This window comes from Pagrus pagrus, assembly GCF_965226575.1.
Source record: "Pagrus pagrus genome assembly, chromosome: 3".
Lineage (NCBI taxonomy): Eukaryota > Metazoa > Chordata > Actinopteri > Spariformes > Sparidae > Pagrus > Pagrus pagrus.
Genome location: NC_140187.1, coordinates 12,295,854 through 12,319,818, shown reverse-complemented (window position 1 = coordinate 12,319,818; position 23,965 = coordinate 12,295,854). Strand labels below are relative to the sequence as shown.

At 42.3% G+C, this 23,965-nt stretch overlaps 1 protein-coding gene across 7 annotated transcripts in view; it reads left to right on the top strand.

The window, feature by feature from the left end:
• nxph4 (neurexophilin 4) overlaps positions 1-22,752 on the top strand; it is a 117,704-nt gene extending 94,952 nt beyond the window's left edge. For all 7 annotated transcript variants that reach the window (XM_084348023.1, XM_084348022.1, XM_084348019.1 and 4 more), the window contains one exon: positions 21,357-22,752. In XM_084348023.1, coding sequence (XP_084204149.1) covers positions 21,414-22,175 — 762 coding nt within the window. In that variant the 5' untranslated portion in view covers positions 21,357-21,413 and the 3' untranslated portion in view covers positions 22,176-22,752. The remainder of the gene's footprint in view (positions 1-21,356) is intronic.
• The last annotated feature ends 1,213 nt before the right edge of the window (positions 22,753-23,965 follow it).

The window sequence follows — 23,965 nt, the reverse complement described above, 5'->3', positions numbered from 1 at the left end:
AAGGACATTAGACACATGTTCCACATTTATTTGGAAGTGTAGATTTTGTTTAGAGTTTAATTCAGAGCTGTTCTTCTGCCCTTTTAATCCCACATGTGCTCCAGTTGGATATTGTTTGAAAACCCGACCAAAAATAACGAATTTGAGGATGAAAAAAGCAAGAAGGGAAAGATATATGGAGATGATGAGTGAGTGATTGTGCTGGTGTTCCTATTCTTAGCCTTGCAGTGGGGAAGCAGGACTAATGATGCCTCCTGACCTTAATGCCTAGCGCTCAAGGTCAGCCCCACCGCTGATGCATTGTGGGCAAGGTGTCCCGGACCGCTGAGGAGCACTGCCAGATTGAGTTTGTTGTTGTTGTTGTGGTTGTTCTGTGACTTTGCCCCAGAATTTATCACTGTTCTCGCTGAAAGAATAACAGATACAATCACAGAACAAGCAATTTATTCTGCAGTGCGGCTCTGAAGGGAACTACCGGCACTTGTTCTGCAAGTTACACACCCCATTTTTCACTGTTTCTTCAAGCTATGCACTGATAATTTCGCACTAATGCTGAGAGGAAAAATAATGTAAGAGAGACAAAGGATGCGGAGCAAGCTTTACTTATAGTGTTCACGCAGCAGCAAGCACATTAAATTGAACACATTTACACTGATAGTGAAAGCAGAGATGTCTGGGTCACAGTCGACAGTCGCCCCATCCAGAAATGTATCTGCAATTGATTGTGTTGCAGCTTTTGTGGGGGAAAAAAATAACAAAATAACAACCCTAACGTTATGGCATCTGTCTGACAATCCCTGTCTAAGTGCTGTTCAGAGGAGCTCAGCCTAGTCGTCTCAGTCTGTGTGCAAATAACGTAACTGAATGATGAGAACAAGTTGAGTAGCTCGTTGAAAGAGATAAGAGATGCAGAGTGACTGTTCACCATCAACTTCATGTAAGCAGACGGTTAAGTCATTACAAAGATGAGTGTGTCCCTGGTTGGTCCTTTATCAGCATGGTGACGATTTAATACAAAAATTGATATCATAAAAGAGAGGCTTTCGACCTTTATTTTTATGTTTTTTCTCTGAACTCTCAGTTAATTGTTGTTGGAGCAGCTAATTAGAGAGTATAAGCCAGTCCCCTCCATTAACTTCTGTGAAGAGTAAATCTATATTCAAGTGACCTTTGACATCATAGAATCACGTAACAAGGTTTGGTTAGGTTTAGCTAATAGACGACATATGTCAAAACAAGTCAGTGTTGACTTTTGATTACACAGATGACACAAACACCTGTTTCCATGGTGGAAGTCCTGCGTTGTTTGAAGGCGGTGAAGTGCGTAAAGAGACGAAGGGAAAAAGGATTGAAAATAAAGACAAAACGAAGGAGAAGAGGAATAAGAATGAGAAGCCAACGCAGAGGAAGATGCGACCGGGGAGGAAGGCTAAATGTTGACTGGAGGGAGGGAGAGTCAGCCTGTCTCACTTGCTTGGATCATTAATTTGTGTTCTAATTAGCAGGAATGCCACAGTTGGAATGTGAAACGTGCGCAAGGACGAGGAGTGTGTGTGTGTTTGTGTGTGTGTGTCCTGTGTCTGTGACCTGCCCTGGCTCCAAGTCTCCTGGCTTGTTAGAAATGACAGATTGGCGCTCTCCTGCACCCCCCACCCACCAGGCCCACCCCATTCCTCTACCCAACCCACCCATCTGCTCTGGAAACACGCCAGATCCTTAGACCCGTCTTGTGTTTGCGCCGTGTGGGCGTTTGTGTGTGTGCGCGTGCCAGTCAGTTCAGTTTTGTCACCGTAGGTCTGGTCGGACCAGTGGGGGAGCTGAAGAGATTTCTAGTCACGCTTTTGTTGCATCTATCGTTTTTTTGCTACTGTGAATGCCAAGGCCGAGCTGGTTTTGTTGATATAAGCTGTTTTGCCTTTTAAGTGCATATTGTCCAAACTGAAGCTGTGCTGCACCGACCAAAATATCTTTGACATCTCTCTGTAAACCAAGTTTGTTTGCTCAAGACGCACATTACGAGTTCGTGGATTCAAACTTACAAAAGACCAGTATGCCAGCCGAGTGAAACTATGTATTCAGCCGAAACTGGTTAAGCTTTCCACCCACTAACTGTCAGAAGAGTTCTGCGAAAGTGCTGGAACTGACTTCATAGGTCACTATTCATTTCCTGTGTTTTCTCTCTCATTGTGGATAAACTGCTTCAGCCAAGCTTTTCATCAGCTGTCCTCTGATTTTTAAAGACCCAGACGGTGCAGTGAGCCTCGCCTCCCCCGGGCCTGAAAACATTCATTTAGATAGTGCCAATATCCAATCTTCCGATAAATTTCTTCTGGACGTATCTTTAAGGGAAAAAACGAGGCAGAGAAATGTATCAGTGTTGATATCCTTTGGTCAGTGACATCACATTTATAAAGGCTGTGTTCGTGAGTGTGTGTGTGTTAACTGAAGCTATTCCAGTAAAGCATCTAGCCCAGGGACAGAGGAGAGCTGCCCCACACCGTAATTGAACCACAGATCCTGCTGGACTATTAGTCACAAGTCTCGGTCTGTCCAGAGCCTTTTATCGCTGTTGAATCAACACAAGCTGTGTGAACGAGAGCAGGTCAGTAATACAAATGTACCTATCATAGCCGTGCCACAATTTTCCTTTAAACAAATCTTCTGCTACAGGTTGCCTGTGCCCGAGAAAAACTGTAAGAAGTTTTCCTTTTGCAGAAGTCACACAATCACTAAGCTAGGGTCTGCTGATGTGACAATGAGACTTTATTGGAAATGAAAGATGAGAATTTATCAACCGTCATCATACCAGGCAGTCCATTTAAAGGATAATTCCAGTTTATTACTACATGCTATTTTTGTAGGTTTGTCCATGTTTTTGAGAACATTGTACTTTCCTAGTTGATTGCTTTCTTTGCTAAAAAAAAATAGGTAAGATGAGGCAAGAAGCAAGCACTCAGATGATAGGACTTTTAAACAATGTTTGTTTACCGAAAACTTCCAGGTAGGAAACCTCTGCATCAGCTTACATATAATTTACTTGTCTTTTTTCACAATGTTATTTCAAAGTGTATACATCTAATTCATCTAAAATGAATGTTTGATGCTTTCATATCTCATTGATAAAAAACACTTTCACTAACGTCACGTTGGAGACCTCATTTACCTGTCGGGCCACAGACTAAAGGAAGTGACAGCTTGAGTTGACCCAAAGCAAGCGGCTACATTAGTCCGAGATGTTGCTGTTGGGTTGATATCGAACACGTAAGCAAAGCAACACAGCAAATGAAACGTCTGATAGATCTGACCACTGTGTTTAACTATATACTGTAGCTTTAAGCCTTATAGTTATGGCTGAAACGCTGATATGTTTGAGGTAGCTTAGAAACAGTGTGTCCGTTTCGTAGTTTGCTGAACATTGTTAATCAAAGAAGATATTCGCACATCCAGCTTACTCAAATGCAGGTGTCACACCAGTCTTGAAAAAAGAAGATCCACCACACTGCTCTTGCTCAGCATTACAATTTATTCATTTTAATGACGTTTCGGTCCCTCTGGACCTTCCTCAAGAGTGTTTCAAACGGTTCTTACAGCAATGATCTGAAATGCACAATGCACTGCCCATTCATTGTGCACATGTGTGGGTCAGTTCTCCTGTGGGAGTGTCTCCCTCTTTGCCAAACAGAAAGCGATGACACATTTATTTTCTAACTGTAAAATATACTGCCTGGTACACACATGATCACAAATCTGTGATAACCAAATGTAAGGGATCCAAATGTTTCAACAAAATGTTATTTGACATGTTATCATAAAAAGAAAAATACTATCACCCAATATATATTTGTTAGCTGTTCAAAGCTATGAAAAACAATTAAAGATCAAGGGATCTTATACATCTCTCTACAATCAGTCAGCAGGCATTATTGGATTTTTATCTCAAGCTGAAAAAAATAGTCGATTGCTAGATGAATAATCAGCAATCGGTTGACAAACGATTTGTCATTTTAGTAATTTTTACTCGTTCCAGCCTCCAGTTTTGAAGAGTTGCAGCTTTCTGTTTGTCTTATGTGACAATAAACCGAATATCTTTTTAGTTTTTGACAGACAAAGCATGACGGTGACGGCATCATCTTGTGTTTCAGGAGATTGTAAAAGGCCATTTTTAATTACTTCTTGACGTTTTTTATTTATGAAAACAATAATTAGTCGCTGCTCTATTTGCATTAACTTGACATCAGCATAAACACCAGATGTGAGTCTTGTAAGCGTCTCTCAATAGGGTGCACACACAGGTGTGTTTGTTTTTATGTATGCATGTGGGCAACTGGTCAGGGATGATGTGTGCGTGCCTCCGTGTGTGTGTGCACATCTGGGTGTTGACAGTGACCAAGTGATCAGCCACCAGTCAGCACCCTGCAGGTGAGACGACCTGAGCTAAAACAAAGCGACTGTCCTATCAGGTAGAGAGGGAGAGAAGGAGGAATACGGCCGTCCTCAGTAATGTGTGCAGGCTGATGGAAAGACAGCAGGCAGGCAGGCAGACAGGCAGGCGGCCCAGAGAGATACAGGCCTACTTAGAGCGGTGGAGAGCATGACACAAATAACTTCAGTGGACACGATTGTCTGTGGAAAGACAATCCCGTGTTTCTCATTTCTGTTCATATCTACTTGATATTGGGTCTCGGAGTGTGAAACCAAGTCGAATGAGGGAAGGACACCGTCTCTGGAGGAGGGCGAGCGAAGAGGAAAGACAGAGGGAGGGGGTGTGTGAATGAACACTTCGGACAGTTCTGGATGAGCAGAGACACTGACAGCTTCTCTCTCTTCATTTTTGTCTGTACCGGCCTTCGTCTCACTCTCATTTTCACTCTCAAAATATCATTACTGCTTTATTCGACTCCTTCTGTCTCCAGAGAGGATTTTCTATGAAGCACAGTACGCACTAAGCAGTCGTTGGATTGATTAGGTTTCTATCTAACGTATACACCCGACCCCCATCTTGCGGCTCGTCCTGAGGAGCAGAATGAGAGCAGGGCCGCTGGTCAGCACTCTGGTTTTCTGCGTCCAGATGGTGGATGTGAAAGATCCCAGTTAGGGGTCCCAACGCTGTGTCCTTGAAGCAGGGTGATTTATACACTGGCAAAGGCATCCAAAAGGCAGGAGAGGAGAAAACGTGCTATACATTATGCGCTGGAATGTGTGCACGTTGTCCTATGTTCATCTATCGTATCTATCGTTTCATTTTCAGTTCCTTTTAATCAAATTACTCATCCAGAATGAAGCTGTGCTGGAGCTAATCTAGTGCTTTCTATGCAAATAATACCAGAGGAGCCTTCAGCCTCAGCAGCAGGTGTGTGTTTCTGTGTGTGTGTGTGTGCATAACCTTGAAATGAACAGGGGAATGTCGCTGTGCCCTGCTGCCAGCATCTCTGAGGGGTTTTATTCATCGGCACCTCCCACTGTTTTCTCTCCAATTAACTCTGCCATCAGCCCCGGTGAAGACAGTCTGCCCCAAGCCGGAGGGCCACGTATCCCCTCGCAGGTTTGGGCTTTGCCCCTGCCAAGCCCTGCTCAGCCCCACATGGCTAACGCCCCAAACGCACGAGAGCATCCTTAACAGCAGGGAGGAAGCAGACACGGAATCGCTTAGGCTTTTCATCTTTGTCTAATCACGCCATTACATCCTAAAAGTGGACTGACTCCCAAACCAGTGAGAGAGACTGGGAGGCTTTGGGCTCTGGCAGCAGGATGAAAGGATGAATGGAGGGATGGAATTAAGGACGAGGGATTGAGGAAATTAAGGAGAAAAGTATCTGGAGCTGGTCACAGTTCTGGTCATGAGGACATGGGTGGATGGAGGGACAAATGGATGGACGCATGTTTGAAACTAGGAAAGTAGGGGGGGAAAGGGAAAATGAGGGAATGGAGAGAGAAAGCGATGGGAGAGAGATGAGGGATGAAAGAAATTTAGGAAGGAAAAACAGCGGAAAGTATCCAGAGGTAGTTGTAACACTGGTCATGTCATAATTATGGAACTGTGAAGAAATAAAAGGACACTTGGAGAGAGGAAATGAAGCAAGAAGGATGGAGAGATGAGAAAATTAAGGAAGAAAGGAAAGATGTAAGGAAGGTCGAAGGATGAAAAAAATTTAAGGAAGAAATAATCAGAAACAAGTTGTAATTCTCAGTCATGGATGAATGACAGGATGGAATGACAGAGGATGGGGGGGTGAGAACATGAATGTAGAGAGAAATAAATGAGGGATGATTTGAAGAAGATGGATTGAAGAAATTAAGGAAAGAAGGAAGTATCAGGAGGTAGTTACACTTTGGTCTTGGTTTCATGGATGGGTGGGCAAATGAATGTAAGGATTTAGGAAAAAAGGAGGAAGGGTGGAGAGATTTAGGAAGTCTGGGGGAAGAATAAAGGGAGCTAGAATCCGTTCAAGGATGGAGATGTGGAAGAATACAAGAAAGGAGGGAATAAAGGCAGTAAGGATGAAAAATGAGGAAAAGTGGGGAATGGAGGGTATTAAGAAAGAAAATATAGAAGAAATGTTTTCTTGTCATGGATAGCTGAAAAGATAGAAAAGAAGGAAATAAAGGAAGAATGCATGGACAAACCCAAAAAAATGTAATGAATGACATGGGAGGACTTGAGGAAGGGAGAAAGAAAGAAAGGAGAGCAAAGAAAGTAGAAGGAAAGATGAGTTGTAATTATGGATGGATTGACGGATGCTGAAATGGAACAGTGACTGAAAGAAAGGATGAGGAAATGAAAAAGGACTGGAGGGATTGAACTGAGGACGGAATTAAGAAACGAGTCATGATTTTGGTCATGTGGTCACGTTGGATGGGTGGATGGACACATTTTGCGAGGGGAAAAGGAAGGGATGAAGCAAGAACGTGGGGATATACGACTTTGGAAATTTTGGAAGGAAAGAAGGAATTAACTGCCAGGATGAGGTCCAGTTATTTCATGAATGGTATGTCGGATGGATGGAAGGATGGAGAAAAAGAAAGATGCGGGAAATAAAGATAGGCTTGAGAAATGGATAAAGAAAGAGTGAAGAGTTAAGGAAGGAAAAATCCGGAGCTAGTCGTAATTCTTGTCACGTTACGGGTAGATCGATGAAGACACAGAAGAGTAAAAGAAATAGCTAATGGAGGAAGGAATGAGAACAATAAAGGGATGAAAAAGATATGGAATTAGGGAAGCATGGAAATTGAGGGGTGAAGGAAGGCACAAACAAAGGCAGATTAAACAGAAATGAAATGGGCGGTAGTCGGTGGGACTGCAGGTGGTTGGAAAAAAGGGAAGCGAGTGGAAAGAAAAAGAGCAGGTCTTTATTATGGTGACTAACTTTGACACGCTCGTGTTGAGCCCAGCGCCAGTCCATCCGTCATCCAGCTCTCCTACTGATGAGCACTGGAAACAAATCTGAGGAAGCGGGGCTTTATTTTGCCGCCTGGTTGACTTGTCGGAGTCGTCACAGGCCCATGTGTCCCTGCATCCCTCCCCAACTGACGTCTCCTAGGCTCAGTTTCACCCGCTGGGAATCTCTGCCTCTCTTCTCCCTCCTCCTTTCCATCTCATCTATTCATTATGCAGATAGTTTGTTGGCTTTTTTTTCTCCTCTTCTTTGCCAGTCCCTCGTGTTTATTTGATTCTTTATTTATCTTTCTGCTGTTTATCTGTTTGACGAGTCAGTGTGTATATGCGCTTGATAAGTCGTGAAACACAGAGGGCATCAATCACTGTCACTTAGCTGCTCAACACGTCGCTCATGCTGCCAGAGCCCGAGTACCCTGCACCTCCGCCGAACCTTTCTTGCTTAGTCTAACCTCAATGAATTTCAAAGTCTTTCAATACATAAATCTATGAGAGAGAGAGAGAGAGAGAGAGAGAGAAGAGGGGAGTAGATGTGGGTGATGAGGACAAGCGCCTTTGTGCTTTCGCAATCTGAGTCAAATATATGTTTACACGTTTACAAATGAGAAATCCAGAAGCGCGACGTCAGTTTTCATATTCACCCACGCCCATGGCAGCCTGCCTGGAGCTGCGGCCCCCTCTGGTAGCAGACTTCTGAAACAGTTATTTAGATGAATGATTAAAGTTAAGGCACAGCCAGCCAGAGTCTCACCACTCTTATTTAAGGAAGAATGGGATAGCTGTCATCTTTTGATGCATTGCCCGCCATCCGGCATGCAAACGAGACACCCTCACTCCACCGATTTCCTCCCGGCTCCTTCGTCCCTCCCTTCTTCTCCGATGGGTCCCCAAAGAGTTGCCTCGGGTGATTGATCAGGTGCCATGGCATCACTGGAGACATGTGGGAAGTCTGCCCACCCAGCCAGCCAGGCGCAAACACTCCGGCATGCTGATCTGATGTGATCAGTAAGATAGGAGGAACAAGGGAGGACTACTGCACGCAGTTGATCTATTGCCACTGAAGTCAGGTTCCTGAGTGCAAAATCTTCTAATGACTTTAAAGATAAAGCATAGTGCGGTTTATATTCACCCCTTTTCTTGTCTGCCTTTCAGCAGATGGCATAGGGAGATGTTAAGGATGCAGGAAATGAGAGTTTAGCTGTGTTTCCACAGTCCTGTTTGAAGAATTACATATATTTTAGGGTTAGGACAGGTGTAAAGTACTTTTCATTCAAGTTGTGAGACTGCAGTTGACACGAATTAAGTTCACCCAGCCTAAATTTGGTTGGTTTGGCCTCACAGGAGAGTCTGTGTCAGCTGCACTTGAACACACCGCAGAGACTTCAGCTGACGTTAAAATAGCCTGCATCAGAGATTTTAACTCCATATCACCAGGTAGCAATATAGTCTGTATTCGCCATTCAAAAAGGGAAACCAGACTGCGGCTATACAAAGTTTAGCTAATGTAGCCACTTCTAATCGACAATATGTCTGATGAAAATTTGCAAATTGCCCTGGCGAGGAGGCGGAGGCGAAAACTAAGGAGAAACCGCTCTAAATGGAAGAAAGTATGGATATTGCAGCGACAGGCTTAAGGAGCTTCCTTTTTCTTTTTCTGTTTTTCCTCTTGTGCACGGATTCGGTTAGCCGAACATTGTGATTTATCTCACTGGCTGTTCAACTTGCTCGGTCGGGCAAAAAGCTGCCAACAAGGGCTGACTTTTGCCAACCGTCAGCCTGGTGCGTCAAGGCCCGTACATAATCTGTGCTGCGTAGGAGTTATTAACTGTTATTGACATACCTAAGGTCATGTTTCCTCATTCAATATAACATCCATATGACTGTTACTTTCAAGACAGACTGTCAACATTTTCAGGTATCGTAGAGAACCTCACATCATACCTGCCTACTCAACACATTTTCCCAATATCCCAACAAAGAATATGTTAAGAAGTGTGATTTACACTCGTCTTTATACGAAATTAAGACTGTTAAGAATTAGAGAGTTGTCGTGCGTTCCTCGTAAGACGCACAATGGTGGATTCAGCAACACATCTTGGTTGCACAGCTGCTTTGAGCACTGATTGTTTTATGCAGTGGTTTGTGCTACATATTTGTATTCTTGTTGTATCACAGAACCTGGTTGTAGCCTCAGTACAACAGTAATGAGGTTTCATATTTTGTGACATGAACATAGCCTACCTTGCTACAGGCTTTACTGTGTGCCCGAGGACGCCAGCCCAGTCACAAGGTGTCAGCTTTTGTTTTGCTGCCATCATTATTCCCCATATCGACTAATATTAACCATGTGTAGGTATAAATACACCACAACCTGACTGATCCATTTAAAGGTTGTTGCTACATTGTCTTTCTTGGGATGAATATAGCCATCCTATGGTTTTGTCTAGGCTGGTACATTTGAGATTCAAGTGTTTTCACTGATTAGGCTGTGAAGCATTGTTTAAACATACATGAAAGAAAACTCCCACACACGATGCTGGCACTGACGCCCAATGTTTCGTAGCCATTGTATGATTTGGCAGCACTCATTGGGTGATTGTACAGTCCTTTGGGATAATATCTTACATAGTCCCATAATCCACCTTGTTTAACAAAAGATGACGTTAGCAAGGACATTCTGGTCTATTTAGGGCTGTTATGTGAGTACATAACCTTATTTCTTTGTGCTATAGAGCCTGTCAGTAACTGTGGAAAAACAATTGATTTCATCATACCTCGAGTTTTTGGTTGTGTTGTTCTTTTCAAATTTGAAATTCATTGTGACCTAAGGTTCACCCGAGTATTTTACAGCAGAGTTAAGAGAGGTTTAGATTATGATGCAAAGAGAGAAGCTGCTTCAAGTGTAAAACTGTTTTGATCTTGATGAGTTATAGTAAAAGGGTTATCATTTTATTGCAATGTGTTTCTGAACATCGTACTTAAACTATAAACCAGAATGATTGTTGGCAATGTACGTCTCTGCAAACCAAGGATATGTTTTGGTTCAATATTTAATTTTATGTTCTGACAACACTGTGCTTATGGTGTAGTCAAAAATCACTTAGTTAGGGTTAGGAGAAGATCATGTTTTGGCTTAAAATACCAAAAACCAAAACCAAAATGCCAAAACACTGTTTTTTTTCCAGCTTCTCTTCAACAAGCTGGAATTGTCCTGAGGTCTCCTTAAAAATATCCAGTGGTGTCAAATTCACAAATGTTGAAACAGAGAAACCTAGTCTCAAACAGTGGTCCCTGGCTTGGCAGCCAGCTCGCCTGTAACTCCACCACCATTCCCTCCACCTCAGGAAGTTACTGCGCCAAAACAAGATATAGTCCAGCACATAACCTCCCTAACAATACAACCTAACCGGGTTTGAGAGTGGTATCCATCTTCTCATCTTACTCTCTGCCAGAAAGCAAATATGCATATTTCTCAAAAGGGCAAACTATTGCTTAAAATTCATGACAAAATGTCTTTGTGCTTGATTGGACCACTGCACAATGTTATGGTGATCTATTTGACTTTTATCAAGGTGGTTTTTAACAGTAAAAGAAGGCAGAAAAACTCTGCGCAGCAGTGTCTAACTTCTACTGACCCCTCTGCCTCCACTCGATCCCTGTTGCAAACCTTCTGCCAAAACACAAACGCTATTATAGAGATAGTCATCTATCTAGTGCTTAAGGTTAATTTAAGATGCTAATTAATGAAACATGAACTGTTCAGTAAAATACAGCAATACATACAACCCTGAAGGACTTTAAAATGTTTCCAAGTGCCAGAGCAGGGCAGCAGAAATGGAAAACTGCCACGAAGGTCTGTTTTGCTGCACATCTTTAAATTCTTAGTTACCTCGTGTGCCACAGTGTGGGATTTCTACATTTCCCCCTCAGTCCAATCTTAGTGTCATCTGCAATATTTTGCAATATTGTCAGTGTATAACACTTAATCTAGCACACAATACCTTCATAAATCCTCTTATGTAGACATCAAATGGCAGAGAACGCCGTCTCACATCTTTCTCTCTTCCTTTCTTCCTTTCTTTGTCTTTCTTTCTTGGGATACTTCATCCGAACAACACTTTGATAGAACTTTATTTGCTGCATATGCGGTATTCTTCAATATGAAACCTTTGTTCATGATCAACCAGAACACTTTTTATATTTTGCCTGATACATGGGGAAAAATACTTCATCCCTTCTTTAACTAAAAATTATTTCAGCGCTGAGCCGGTCTTCTTGGAAACAATATTACAGATATTACTTCTCAAGAAACCTCTGATTATTCTCTATGGGGTGAAGTGATTCTCATTTTTGGCTTATTGCACTCATAATCTCACTGCTTGTCGTATATATATTGTCTTTTTACCTTTTCTCTCGTTCTTTGCACTTTCTTTTCATATTGTCTTACAGACCTCTCTCTGCCTTCTCTACACTAGTTCTCTTATTCGTTTTCTTCTTCTCCCTTACTGTGTTATCTGTCTCGGCTCCATTTCCTTGCTCCCTGATACTCCCTGACTCAGTAGCTTTCATTTTCATGATAATCCAGCGACACCACTGGACTGCGAAATCGCTTTTACTGCCTTTTCTTTTTCTCCTCCTCTCTCTCTCTCTCTCTTGCTCTCTCTCTCTCTCTCTCTCTCTCTCTCTCTCTCCCTCTCTCTCCATTTTCCCCCCACGAGTTTATCTTTCTTCCTCCTGGCTTTATTTTGCTTTTTGTAATTAAATGTCATTTTCAGTTCTCCCATTTTTGAGGGTGAATAAGGAAGAAAAGTTTCTCTTTTTTTTAATATGTGATCGTTGTCAAAACAGAGAGGAGTCACTGCTGGTAAAATTGAACACGTCTTAGCCACAGTACCACCAGCACATGTTCAGTTCGGCTCCCTCTGCCTTATTTGCCTCACAAATTAGTTCCATTAATACAGCAGCAATGAGCACTTTGAAAATTATGTAATGTCCTTCAACCAATGGGTATAGTTTCAAATTCTATCATATTTATGTCCGTCTGTCTGTCCAAATACATCCGTCCATCAGTCCATTTTCACCCCTTATTCAGCGTCAGGCAAAGAAACCGAGACATTCTTCTTTTCAGCCACGTCCTATAACATTTCCAGGGGGTCCTGCCACATTCATAAAGATGGGATTTTGTAATCCCTGGGAGGAGACCTGTGTATCTGCCCTGAGGCGCAACAGGGAGACTGTAAATGCCCAAAGCACCTCAACTGACCTCCCTTCAATACAAGTAGCAGCGTCTGTGCTCCACGCTCCTTCCAGATATCTTACCCCTCAACACAAGGGCGAGCCCAGACACCCTGTGAAGTTCTGACAACTCCAACATTGTTTCACATTCAACCCTCAGATACTTAAAGTCCCTCTTGCTTTGTGTGTTTTCCTCACCTGCCCACAAGTCAGCCTCAGTGAATGCCCCCCCTCTTTAGATCACCTGCCAAGCAGCATTCTCAGTTTATCTCAAGTGCAGCACGCTCTTCATTTAGCTTAAGGCCATATTTTCTGTCTTTCGTTTTTGTCTTTGTGTCCACACAATATTGAAGAAAAAACAACTGCAGTATTTTTCTTTTCTGCGTGATGTATTGCAATAGAACATTTTGAAATAGAAATAAAATAGCACCCTCAAACCACACAAAACAGTCATGCAAATAGCAAGTAGCAATCAAATAAACATCTCTAAAAACAAGCATTGCAACAGCAAATATACCACAACCCAATTCAATATTGGTGTGGGTGTGATAGTGTGAAGGTCTCGTCCCAGAGGTCAATCCACCTGGTCAGTAGTCTCTTTTATTTATGCTCCATTCACATATGAATATAGATACGTCAGTTTCAAACAATATAACCGTCACTGCCTACATACTTCCATGCATTTTTTACATTGGCATGGATGTTAAGCAATACAACCACAAGAGGGCACTGCTCAGAGTAATATCGGTCTTGCACAAACCTCCACTTTTCCTTCGCCACCGTCCAATCTCCTCCCAGCTGTTCTTTAGTAACTGTTTGTCTCTGTGCCCAGGCAAAGTAACATCACACAAATGTTTAAATCTTCTCACCAAGTCGCAAAACCTCTCCTCAAAAAATCAGCCATTTTTTTTCCTCTTTTGGCCACACTGCTACACGACTACCGGAGGTATGCATATCTAATGTTGAGCATAAATGAGCCTTAACCCAAAACAGTTGAGTTACAATCCAGTTCACAACTACAAAAAGAAAGACAACTCAAACGTCTACTCCGGGTCTACTCAGTCTGCACACATCTCTCCATCGAAACCTTGACAACAAAAGAGATGGATTGATGATGTTTGAAAGTAGTGTGGGATTGTGGGAGTTGTTGTCTTCATTTATTAAACAACCACCATTGCAGATGAAAATCTATCTGACATGACTCGAAAAAGAGGTAATGTTTTAAAGTTTTATGCAATTTCTGTTTTGTCACGTTCACAAACTTCTTACCTCACTGTCTGACATGTCACCTGGTGTTTCTTTGGATGTTATAACGACAGGTGACCAAATGAGTTGCACTGTTACCTTGAATAAAATGACTGATTTCTCTTGGTTTTATAACGTTGTTGCAAACATTTAGTATAATCGAAGAACACCGCTCAATAAAATATATATCAAAGGTCTAGTCAGTTTACACATTTTAATGCAGAAGTGTTTATATTATATCTTTTAAAGTAATTTCTGCATACCTGCTGCTTGTACCCGTTACGTGCTACCGACCTGCAACATTTTTTTTTTATCTGACTTACTATTGCAGATTTCCTGCTGCTTGATTCTCTTTGTTTACCTGTGCCAGACCTGCCTGTCTGTTGCCAATTACAGATCTCAAAGTCTGCTTTTTGGTTCCCTACTTTGTCTACCACACAATGCATCTGCTGCTCACTACATTTTTGTTCACACTTAGCAACATATATGCATTTCCTATGGTAAGATCATAAATCTTATTGTAATCCTGTTTGATATTCCTGGGCTACGTGCAAATGCAGGTTGGCCCGACTCCAGCACAGAGATAAGCTGTTTGGTAACTGCCAAAAACTCCAGAAGGAGAGCGACTTGTAAATTTCAGCAAATGAGTCACTCCAACAACTATCCATCAACTAACTCAAACACAGAAGATGAATCACATTTATGGATTAAAAGCCTAAGACTTAAGTTTTTCTTCTTCACAGGCTTTCATTCACCCAAACAGATCATCAACCACTTCACAAACTGGTTCGAGCAATCTGATTTTAATCCGTCTCAAATGCTTTCTGGATGAATTTACACAACTGAAGTGACTGAGTGTAAATGAGGTCTTAGAGCTCATGGACAGGGAGGGGCTGAAACTAGGGGTGGGATAATATAAGATTTTATTGCTGATCACGATGCAAACACTCAGGATAAGTTGTTTGTGGTGATTGTCCATTATTAGACATTTCTGCCCCAAGAACCAGCCCCTTCAATTTGCTCTTCCATCTCTATGACAAACATCCAGTTCTGTTCGTGAAACAGTTTGATTGTTTTCAAAAAGAAACAATTTTCACCAGTAGAAAAGATGTGTCCTGTCTTTGATGCAATAAAAGTTAATTAGTTTCTTAATAAAATATAAAGTTACATGATTCCAGCATGTTTTAGCGCCATTTTTAATTGGTTTTAAAGATATAGCATGTAGGAATTCTGGATTAAAATGTCTGAAAATGACTAGATTTTTGTTATATAGCATATTTTGTTGAGTTGTGTACTTACAGCGCATTATCCCGAATGTTTCTGACAATGTTCAAACCCAGAGATATCCACAGGTTTACTCAAGGTAACGGTTACGACACTATTTTTGGGATACAGAAGTCGGTGAGCAAGGCTACATTAAAGGTGAATTAACATGAACATTTGTGCCTGAGTCACATCAGATAGATGGTGGTCTTACCTTCAGTTGTCACTGAGACTCCAACATTCTTGACCTCCTTCACTTGGGGCAGCTCCTTTCCCTCAGGAGAGAGGGGACGATTCACTGTTTTCAAACACTGTACATTTACTCTGAGGTGCTGACCCTCATTGTATCCGCTTCACACTCAGCTGCAAAAAACTGACCCAGCCTGCACCGGACGACACAGCCCAGTGAAGCCAATAGAGAACATCATGGAGGAAAAGGCATTCTGGACCTCAGTAGAATAGTCACTCATATTCAGGGTCCTACAGTTCAACTCATACCTCGTTATCAATAGTTGTTAATAACTTGATTTTCAGAAATGGAGCATTTACGGTAAACAGTGACTTCAAAGTAAAAACTGACGTGCTTTAAGGTTTTACAACATCTCATCTTGAATTAGTGTCCTCGAACTGCTCACAAACAAGTTCTCTTCCCTTCAAGAGAAAATATGAGTTAAACCTGAAAAGACCTCAAAAGCCATTTCTGCTTCTAATCACAACAAGCAATAAAGAAGTAGAAACAGAAAGTAAAAAAAAAAAAGAAAGAAAGAAACTATGAGACATCAGAGCCGGTGGTTTATAGTGCGGTGGGAGTGGAACTGTACATTTGACTCTGTGACAGCAGATCAATGCAGCCTGGAGCTGGGATAGAAATGAATTGATTGTCACCAATAAAACTCCAATTAAACAAAAGAACAAGCCTGGGAGAGAGCCAGGAGACAAGCAGCTCTCATCTTCTCATCACTTCTCGGAGGGGGGGAGGGATCAGAGGGCGGGGGCGGCAGGGGAAGGGAGTCGGATGTGTGCTGGGGAGCCGGTGAGCGAGGTCCATTTCCTCTGAACGCTCTTGCTATCAAGGAGGTGGGGAAGTTATGGATGAAAGTGAGAGTGCGTGAACTGCAGACAGGATCAGATAGCCGATAGATGGGAGAGAGGGTGAAAGAAAGGGAGAGCAGAGACATTGATCCAAGGCTTCCTTAATGATGAAAAGAGATCTTAATTGTGGTGGCATGTGATATATCAGGTTTCTGGAGCTGATCTGACCTTCTCTTATTTAATAAGTTCATGTGAAGACTTCTCTCTCGTCCACGAACTCTTTTCTGTCTGCCGGTGTCTCGTCTTCTTTTCTCGCTGTCTGAGCGACACTCATAATCTCCTCATTGAACAATCCCTACATTTCATTCTCGCCTGCATTTCCAGGTAAGTTACAGGCGTCCCATCTAAGCAGCGACTAAAGATGCTCCTTGCTCATATAAACCTCCAAATGAAGTTAAAGATGATTAATGTTTGCCATTCCTAGAAAATGTACAAGATCTCCTTACTCTCTCCTCTCCTCATCTCACTTCTCCACTAATAGCATTTTCTTCACTATCCCCCTCTATCTCCCAAGCTCTGTAATCTGATTGTTCCTTCTATGATTGTGCTGTTATTGAGTTGCCTGTGTCATACATATGTATAAGTCCACCACAATACTCATTTCACCTTCTGCTACGAATTCCCGCAGCATCATACCAAACAGGAACCTCTTTCCTAAATGGAGGAAACACTAATGCCATGTTGACATGAGAGAAGCATCACTACGTGGGGGGATTTTACAGGTTGGGAGCCACAAATAGACACCCGATGGGAACCTATAGCATTAAACAGGTCAAGTTTTCTCAGACTTTTATTTTGAAGTCACTTCAATTGGGATGAGAAGCTGTTGAGATATTATAGAGTTGGAACGTACATAATTGCTGTCTCACACTTGGTCCAGACTGAAATATCGTAACAACTATTCAATGGATAGTTATGAAATTTGGTACCACATTCATGGTGCCTATAATTATTCGATGGGTTGCCATGAAAATCTGTACACACACTTAAGTCCCCCTCAGGGTGAGTTGTAATAACTTTCATGATACCCTCACTCTTTATCTCATTCCCAACTCCTGGACCTCTAAGGTTGATGGAAATGTAATTCATTTCGGAGTATTTTCCAACCTTTCAACCTTAGAGATCCAGGAGTTGGGAATGAGATAAAGAATCAGCTATCTTACAAATTGGACCTGTATCTTTAATTCGCGAATTAGGCCTGCTAATGTGCTAAAGAAAGATGCTGCACCCAGTAAACATTAAACCTGCTCAACATCAGCATGTTAACATTGCCAGTGCCACTATTTATTCTGGCCACTGTCATAATCAATGTCTCGTATGTAAAAGCTGAATGATGTTAAGATCACCAGCTGAGCAGATTTACATGAGGCTTTCTGTAGATTTAGGGTAAGGAAATAGGAGGAAAAATTGCTTTGGGTGACACCATTCACCAAAAAAATCACTAAATCACCAAAATTTGATTCTCCTAAGGTGTGACTAATGAATTACAGTCGGTGCATGTTAGTGCTCGAGCTCTTTTGAACTGTAACATTTAAGCCTCTCAAGTTGAGTCGCTCAGTGTGTAAATAAGATGTGTCTACTGTGTGTTTGTGCGTGCATTCACCTGAGTGTGTACGGTGTGCTCATCACTGCAGCAGCATCCCTCTGGCTACTGCTCTGAAAGTTACTCCTCACTCATTGTAATCTAAGCAGTAGAGGCTGAGGAGGAAGAAAAGCACGGAGAAGTATTTTTCAAGCCGTCTATCTTTCACTACTTGCGGCGGTCTGATGTGACCTTATAGCAAACATCCGCTGCTTTGCAAAAAGTCCATAGCATATGGATTTCATGTCAGGAGGAAATATCTGATATTTCTTCTAACAAATCCTCGCCTTTTAAATGGATTTACTGTCCGGCACAAAAAAAATTCATATTTATGCTAATAGAAAGTCCATCTATTTATCGGTGTCTGCTGGCATTTTATTACTTTTGTGCCACAGAAGAAGAAGCCCTCTCTCCATGCCCATCTTTCTCCACTCAATCGATGTTTGTTAAAGTTGCTGACTGTGTACAGTTGCCCCCCAGAAAGCCTCACGCCATCCTCAGCCCTCATCATAAAATCATTTCTGGGCTTCATACAGTTGACCCTGAAGGTTAGGTTGAGGTTCATAGCGTGATGTTGCCGCTGAAGATGGTTAAGGATTATGATGATGGTGCTAGTTCGAGCTCTGTGCCATCAGCAAGAGAAATGATTAGGACTGCACCAGCAGAGTGTTGGCCTGACAGATGGCAACACATGGAGCTAGCTGACAGCACTGCTGACAGCGCATTCACAGGAAGTCCCCATCTTGCATGCACTGTACACGCTGTTTGTTGCTGTCCGTATTCTGATGTTTTTCTGCCATCAGCTGTAGCTTAGCTCCTACCCGTCAACGCCAAAGTCAGCTCGCATCACCAATTCACCATTTGAGAATTGCGAGCGGGCTGCATAGGCCTCCTGTCGTAGCACCGAAGCGAGTCGAGGTCTGTTAAAAGCCTCCCCTGGGTCATTATCCCGGTCGCTGGTCATTCATCACACCTTCCTTTTTTTTTTTGGTCATTCATTCCTCGAGTGGTCAATAAACTTTCAGTTATTTTTCCCTCAATCAATCTGCTTGGAAATAAGCTCTGCGGGCATGTTAATGAATGGCCAACAGACATAGATGCATTAATTGAATGACTGAATACATTAAGGGCTGCATTGAGCGCCGCACTGTTGCCTCTACGAATAGCAAAATGGAGTTATTATTAGGTTCAGTGATTGATGAAAGATAAGGAGAGCTTGAGCACAAACCTGTCGGTTCCACTGCCCTGGATACGAATGAAGGGAGACAGAAACTGTCCTCGCACGAGTAGACACAAAGATCTGATCCTGTACTCTTTTTTGAAATGGTGTTTTTCATTTATTTTTTTTGGTTTGTTTATCCACCAGGAGAGCAGTTTTAAACTCCATCCAAATACATCCTCGGGGGAAGCACATGTAACCTCTCCGAATAGTTGTAATACTTCTCGCTGTCACTTCATGACAGCTCCGAGCTTGAAGTGTGCATGTGTGCGAACGTGTGGGTGCGTGTGTTCTTAAAGTGTGTGTGTGTACATATATGCATATGGATGGGAGCATGGCAGTGATGTGATTGATGAGACATGAAAGAGAGCAGGGGAAGATTTCCAGTCAATCAGCCCTGTGAATAACCACCTAGGATGTGGATTAAAGGCAGAAAGCTGTCTGAACTAACAAAGAGTCACATCCATTACCTTACACACGGAGTTGTTTTTCTCTCTGGAGCAACACTGACAACAAAATTAAAGTGTGTTAACAAAAATAGATGGTTTTGTTTTCTCGGATTTTAAGAGATGAAACATAGCAAGATCTAACACTCTGGATGCTTGTGGGGAAAAAAATCCTGTGAGGTTAAAAGATCTCTGCGGAAGAGTGACCTATACAACGTTTAAAATTATGGTAATGTGTGTCAAATGAGATGACGCATAATGGGTTTTCTGTTTATTAGGTTGTGTCCAGACTGTTGCAAGATTGGAGTGGAGTTATTGTCCATTTTTGGATGACCTAGCCTCTCTGGTTTCTTCAGCGTGGCTTAGAAGTAAAGACGTCAATCAAGAACTGGTTGAAGGTTGCTGGTTAAACTCCCAGTAGTGTGAGCAGCACAACAGAAAGGGGACTGGTATTAAATATATTGTATTTTGCCCTCTACTTTATGTTTAGTGCTCTCGATTAAGATGCAGAACCACTGGCATTTATAAAGATGGATGACACAAGAAATCCTCAAGAGTGAAGCCAAAACATATTGATCGCCCCCTGGTGGCCTGCTGCAGTACACATCATAAATCTTCCGGTCATTTTGGATCATTCATATCACGCTAATGTATTTTCAAGTGTTCATTTTTCTGACAAGTTTGTTTTAATTTGTTATTTGATGCTACAAAAAAGGGGTAAAACCTCAACCTCAGATTGACAGGCTAGCCCCTCTTGAGACTGAGTCAGACGGGTATGTGCGCATTAAATCAATACTGCGGCTTCACCGCTCGATCAGCCGGCGTAGACTTTGGCTCCAAATGACATCGTCAGCACAATATGGCACCACTTTTATCCAGAATATTTTGGCTTCCTTTTTGTACAGTGGTATTAACGATCCAAATGGTATACTATTTCTTTTTACTTTTAGTGTGTACTGCAGCTGCTCTTACAAAGTACATACTGTTTGCATGCAGTATGCATACAATTGGGACATACTACTTCTATTGACAGTGCACCTTGAACTTTGACCCTCTTGCTCCTTCATCTGTTGTAGCCTTAGCGCGTAGTTTTGGAGAAAAAAAAAAGGTATTTACACTTGAGTGCGCTGTCATCTGTCATTGCAGAGTCTGTCATTCTGTCACATGAGCCGTCATCTGTCAGTGAGCTGTGGAATTTGTGCTCTCTCGTCTTTGTTTATATTTGTGTGACACACCGTGACGTATCTGCCGCTCTGCAGAGGATTGTGGGTCAGAAAAAACAGAAAAGCATGCTGCAAAATGCAACGGGATGTAGTAGGACACCCTGACATTTTTGGCACACTGCGTACTTCATATTGAGACATACTAAACCTTTTTCTGGCATACTAAATAGTATGGTAGTATGAGTGATGGAGTGCAGGGTATGTTGAAATGCATCAGCCATCTTCAGATATGTCAATGTCCGTAACCCTTAAACTGCTTTATAGTTGTGGCAATGTGCCAGGTTGACATTGTACATATTTAACCAGATTTTAATCCCCAATTGGTTGCACCAGATTGGACTGAATTCTCAGCAAAATCCTGACATCTGATCAATTTTCCAAACAATCTGAGTTTAGGATTGCTCAGATGGATTGATGACATGTCAAACAATTTGGTCAGCTGTCGTAAAGTTTGAGCAGTTCTGCAGTTTTCCGCATAGCCGCTGTCTATTTTAAACTGTCACATAGATTGGGAGAATTTCCTGAAATGACTGATGCTGTCGTTTTTTGGTGGGAGTCTACAGTTTCTTTGAGAAAATGTGAAAATACGAATTGAATAACCTCTGACCCATCATTAAAGTTTTCTTCTTCTTTCTATCTTGTTTCTTTTTCGCTCCAGGTCCAAGGGTTGGAGAAGCAAGTGGACTTCTCAGACCTGGGCCCAGTGGGGTCTGTGATGAAGACTCTTCCATATGGCATGGGTGGAGGCACAGTGGGAGGATCGACAGGTGGAGTGGTCAAGCCTCCTTACCAAACACGTATCTTCTCCACTTCCATCGACCAGACACCCATGAAATCCAAGCCACCCACCTACAGTTTCTTTAACCCGTACGACACGGCCCGGAACCAGTCCCTGCTCCTGGACCAGACAGGCTACCGCTCGAAGCGCAAGCCGTCACTAAAGACGGCCATGAAGACCAAGAAGATCTTTGGCTGGGGCGACTTCTACTTCAACGTCAAGACCATGAAGTTCAGCTTGTTGGTGACGGGGAAGATTGTGGACCACATCAACGGGACGTTCACTGTTTACTTCCGCCACAACTCGTCCAGCCTTGGCAACGTGTCGGTCAGTATCGTGCCGCCGACCAAAGTGGTGGAGTTTGAGGTGCTCCAGCAGCAGCAGCTGCACCCTCACACCCAGCAGGAAGTCCAGCTTCAGGAGACCCACCAGACGACCATCGACCCCAAAGAGACAAAGACCTTTAACTGTCGGGTTGAGTACGAGAAAACCAACAGATCCAAGAAGCCCAAACCCTGCCTGTACGATCCATCTCAGACCTGCTTCACAGAGCACACCCAGTCCCACGCTGCCTGGCTGTGTGCCAAACCCTTCAAGGTGATCTGCATCTTCATCTCTTTCTTTAGCATCGACTACAAGCTGGTTCAAAAAGTGTGTCCGGACTACAACTTCCAAAGTGAGCACCCTTACCTTGGATAAGTAAGTGAGACTAAACTGAAAAGAAAAGAAAAAAAAAGAGACAATGTTAATGACGACGATGATGATTATAATGATGGAAATGATAGTCATATTGATTACTATGAGGAAGCAGGGGACAGTTTTTTGCCTCTACGCTGCTGTGAATTGTGGATTTAAATCAAGTATATTCAGAGTAAAGGATGGTTAGGATATGGCTGATTTCTCTGACTTATTTTCCAACTTTGTATTTGCTAACTTCTGTTTTTATTTGATTTTCCTTTCTGTAAATAATGTACTCAATCGCAGCACACTTACTGTTTTTAGATATTTGTTTCTCAGTGTTATTACTTTTTGCATTTGGACAATTCAGTTGACAACAGCTGGAATCAGTATCATGCCCTCCGAGTACAACGGGAGCCTCCGAGGCGGCTGTGCTGTGCCGCCACTGTACGGCAGGCGTAATGTTCTGGTAGACTGACTGTTAATCATCCTCTCGGCTCTACATTTCAAACCCTGGATATAAGAGAGTTATATGTATGAGAAATGCTATGCTGGATATGCATACAATATACTGTATGAAAAAGCACATTAAAATCTCCTAAACTGTCTGTCTTTCTCTGTGTCGATGTTTTTCTGTCCAGAGCTAGAAGCACAATGTCAGGGCACAAGCTGTGCAGCACATTCATGCTATCTAGCTCGCTATAATGAACTTAGTTACATTTCTCTCTGATTGGGAATTCATGCCCAAGCTCTCTGTGAAGATATGTTATTTTAATTTTCTAAAATATATTGAAGGAAAGTTGGTTATGGATTCAATTATAACATGAAAACCAGCAGTGAAACATTCTTAAGATGATGATAGTGTTTGACTCTGTTTGAGGGAGTTGGTACGTAACAGCAGTAGAATCCAAAGCAGGTGTCTGATATAATTTCTGATCACATTTACCTTACCGAAACTGAAAAGAAAAATAAGTATTGTCTTGGAGGCAATATGACTGACAGATTTCTGTTTGTTTGATCGTGCGAGCAAAGTAAGTATTGCACATCTGAGCAAACACTTTTCAGTTGCACCTAAACCTCCAGGTGGCTTCATCACATTTTATTGACTGCTGTATTACTGTCGTAATCTCAGCCACCTAATAATATTTACTTTTTTCACTTCTCTCTTTGTGCTAAAAATATGAGCTTATGGAAAGATGAAGCATCGCAGCGTCACGATTGCTTAAGAAATATGCATCCAGATTAAAGATCAACTCACCCGCCTCATTATTCAACAAACACTCCTCGAACACCTTCTGCCTTCCCAAAAAACTTCCTCTTCTCTCTCTCAGCGCTGAGTCGATGGCTCTTTGCTCGCCACACCAATGATCTGACGATAATGGTGCTCAGAATTTCATTAGAAAACACGCAGCCGATGCTAATTGAATCTTCATCCCACTCTGGCTCGATACCCTATTATGCTCTTGATCAATTACATTGAGATGGAGGTCCAGGGAGGTCCATGTATCTTACACAAGTTGCTGCGGACAGTCGGGACACAGAGATTGATGGAGTTGCAGCGACCCAGATTCTCTGGAGTTTCCCTCGTTTTCACACAGTTTTCTTTAGAGTGGTTTGGTGAACAATCACAGGGTTGGTTGTGTGTGACTGTACATGTGATTGCATGTTTGTGCGTGTAAGTGGGTGTGTGATTCTGATTATCTTTATTTATGCCCTTGTTTGTTTGCGTTTGTTTTTTACAAGAACTCCAACAAAAACATGTAATAAATAGAGCCGGCTCTCACCACTGATTAGCTGAACTGATTCAGGTC